The sequence below is a fragment of the Echinops telfairi genome, unplaced genomic scaffold (genome assembly GCF_000313985.2).
Source record: "Echinops telfairi isolate 266 unplaced genomic scaffold, ASM31398v2 ScPeMD7_60;HRSCAF=208, whole genome shotgun sequence".
NCBI lineage: Eukaryota > Metazoa > Chordata > Mammalia > Afrosoricida > Tenrecidae > Echinops > Echinops telfairi.
The window spans coordinates 45477621-45480524 of record NW_022103958.1 but is presented as its reverse complement, the minus strand read 5'-3'; the positions used below and the strand labels follow the sequence as shown (position 1 = coordinate 45480524).

The 2904-nt window shown below is 40.1% G+C and overlaps 1 protein-coding gene across 1 annotated transcript; it reads left to right on the top strand.

The window, feature by feature from the left end:
- Nucleotides 1–255: 255 nt before the first annotated feature.
- LOC101649466 (olfactory receptor 2D3) lies at nt 256–1200 on the top strand. The gene has a single exon (XM_004716434.1). The coding sequence runs from the start codon at nt 256–258 to the stop codon at nt 1198–1200; it is 945 nt and encodes a 314-aa protein (XP_004716491.1).
- Nucleotides 1201–2904: the final 1704 nt, after the last annotated feature.

The window sequence follows — 2904 nt, the reverse complement described above, 5'->3', positions numbered from 1 at the left end:
GTAAGATCCACATAAAATTTCATGTTCTAGTAGCAGAAGTTTCCAAGAAGACGTACACAACATCATACTCTGTAAGCATTGGCATTGAAGAGAAGGTTGTCTTCCAGTTAGAGCTAACTGATCAGAACAAAACTTTTCTCTTCATTATAAATGAACACCAATTGTACAGCAGAAGCCTAAGAACATCAATCTTTTCTATAGGATTTACGGGGTTTTCTTTTGCTTATCTAAATAGGCACACAGGAATAAATATTAATGGGAGAAGAAAACCAAACCTTTGTGACGGAATTTATCTTCCTGGGCCTGTCACAGGACTTGCAGACACAAATCCTACTATTTGTCCTTTTTCTCATTGTGTATCTGTTAACTGTGCTTGGAAACCTGCTCATCATCATTCTCATCCACATGGATTCTCGACTTCACACTCCCATGTACTTTTTTCTGCGATATCTCTCTTTTGCGGATCTCTGTTTCTCTACCAGTATTGTCCCTCAAATGCTGGTCCACCTTCTGGTAAAGAAAAAGACCATCTCTTTTTGGGGGTGTATGACACAAATCATTGTCTTTCTTCTGGTGGGGTGCACAGAGTGTGCACTGCTGGCAGTGATGTCCTATGACCGCTATGTGGCTGTCTGCAAGCCCCTGCACTACTCCACCATCATGACCCAGCAAGTATGTCTCATGTTGGCTATTGGGTCCTGGGCTAGTGGCGCTCTAGTGTCACTGGTGGATACTACCTTTACTTTCTGTCTTCCCTATCGGGGACAGAACATAATCAATCACTATTTTTGTGAACCTCCTGCCCTCCTGAAACTGGCTTCAGCAAATACCTACAGCACAGAAATGGCCATCTTTGCCATGGGTGTGGTGATCCTCCTAGCTCCTGTATCCCTCATCCTTGTCTCCTACTGGAATATTATCTCCACTGTGATCCGGATGCAGTCTGGAGAGGGAAGACTCAAGGCTTTCTCTACATGTGGCTCTCACCTCATTGTCGTTGTCCTTTTCTATGGATCAGGAATATTTACTTACATGCGACCCAATTCCAAGACCACAAAAGAGAGGGATAAGATGATATCTGTATTCTATACAGTGGTAACGCCAATGTTGAATCCCATCATTTATAGCTTGCGGAACAAGGATGTCAAAGGGGCTCTCAAAAAATTAACTAAAACAAAGTCTTCTTCTCAGAGGCAATAACTTCTTTAGATATATGATAACTTTCTTAATAGAGGAACAGGATTTCTTTGGAGTTATGAATTTATTCATTTCAGGAGTAAGCCTAAAAAAAGGAAGACGTGTTCTAGAAATTGAGAAGCCCTCACAATAACTGGAACATAGGGAAGAAATAAACAGTTTAAAAGTAACATTATAACCTGATTATGAAAGGCTTCAAGTGCTAGTTTGAGCAATATTTCTTTAATTCAGATGCCATGCCTCTATGAATTGAATAATGTGCCCCTAAAATATATATTGAAATTCTAACCTTGGTACCTGTGAATGTAATCCTTTTCTAGAGATATGTTCTTATACTTTATTATATTGATGAGGTCATATGAATGGTTCCTAAGCTTACACCCTCTGAACGGTGTCCAATAAAGGAGGGTCCAAAGAGAAACAGATGCTTAGGTGAGACCCTATGTGATGATGGAGGAAGATGTGTTGGTAAGCAGAAAAAAAGAAACAAAAAAAGAAAGAGCCCAAAATTGCTGTGAGTCATCAGGAAAGAGGCTCACAGAAAAGATCAACACAGTGTATTTGGACTTTTGGTCTCTAGACAGGAAGAAAGTAAATTGTGTTCTTTAAAACTCCGCTGTGGTGTTTTGAATGGCAGCTCTAGAAAAGTAAGACACGGGGACACACAAGGGGTAACTCCCCCCCACCACACACACACACAAAAACGGATTTTTGCCCCAAAGGTACGTATTTAATTTTTTATATATAAAACAGCCTATTCACGTTCAAAGTACTCTCTATTACACTTAGTACACTTGTCAAATCTACAATTCCATTCTTGGAAACATTTTCAAACTCATCTGTTCGAATGACTGACTTTTTTCTTCACCTCTTCTACATCGCCAAATTGCTGTCCTTTCATGACCCTCTTCATTCACAAAAACAAAAAGAAGTTCAAGGAGTGAGGTCAGGTGAGTAAGGTGTGTGGGGCAAGAGAGGCAGGCTGTTTTTTTGTCAAAAACTGGTGCACTGAGATAGCTGTGTGATCAGGTACACTGTCATGGTGGCAAAATCCATCCCCATCTGTCACAAATCAGGTCTTTTTTGTTGCACACTGTTAGGTAATCTTTTCAGAACCTCTAAATAGAAAGTTTTATTAACAGTCTGACCTGGTGGAACGGACTCCAAATGCACTACACATTGATATTTTCATCCATTCAGGAAGTTGATGGATGTCCAGAATGAGGATTATCATCAATCAACATTTCACCTTTTTTGAAACCAGAAAACCACTTGTACATGAGTTTTTCCCTTAGTGCTGTTGCTGTAAGCTGTGTTCAACATCACACAGTTTCTGTGACATCTTTCCCGAGCAGAAAATAAAATTTCACAGCTACATGCTGTACTCTTAAATCAGCCATCACAGAAAAACCGAGGTTTGAGCGAAACTTCTTTTAAGAAAAAATTCACTGTGACCAGAGAGAACCTTACCAGGTGACACTATTGGGTGCACTAACTCAGTTCACCAGTTGCTCAATGCTCACCTAGCAGGAAAAAGCCCAGTGGAGCTTTTTTCCATGTTTGTTTTTTTGGTGGGGGAGGGGGGGTTCCCCTGCATATATGAAGGGTAGTATGAACTATAGAATGCTTAAACTGGTTTGTCTCAAAATAACATCTGAGTTACATGTTTGGTTCTAACATCAAAGAGATTTCAAGTTTGGATTCCAT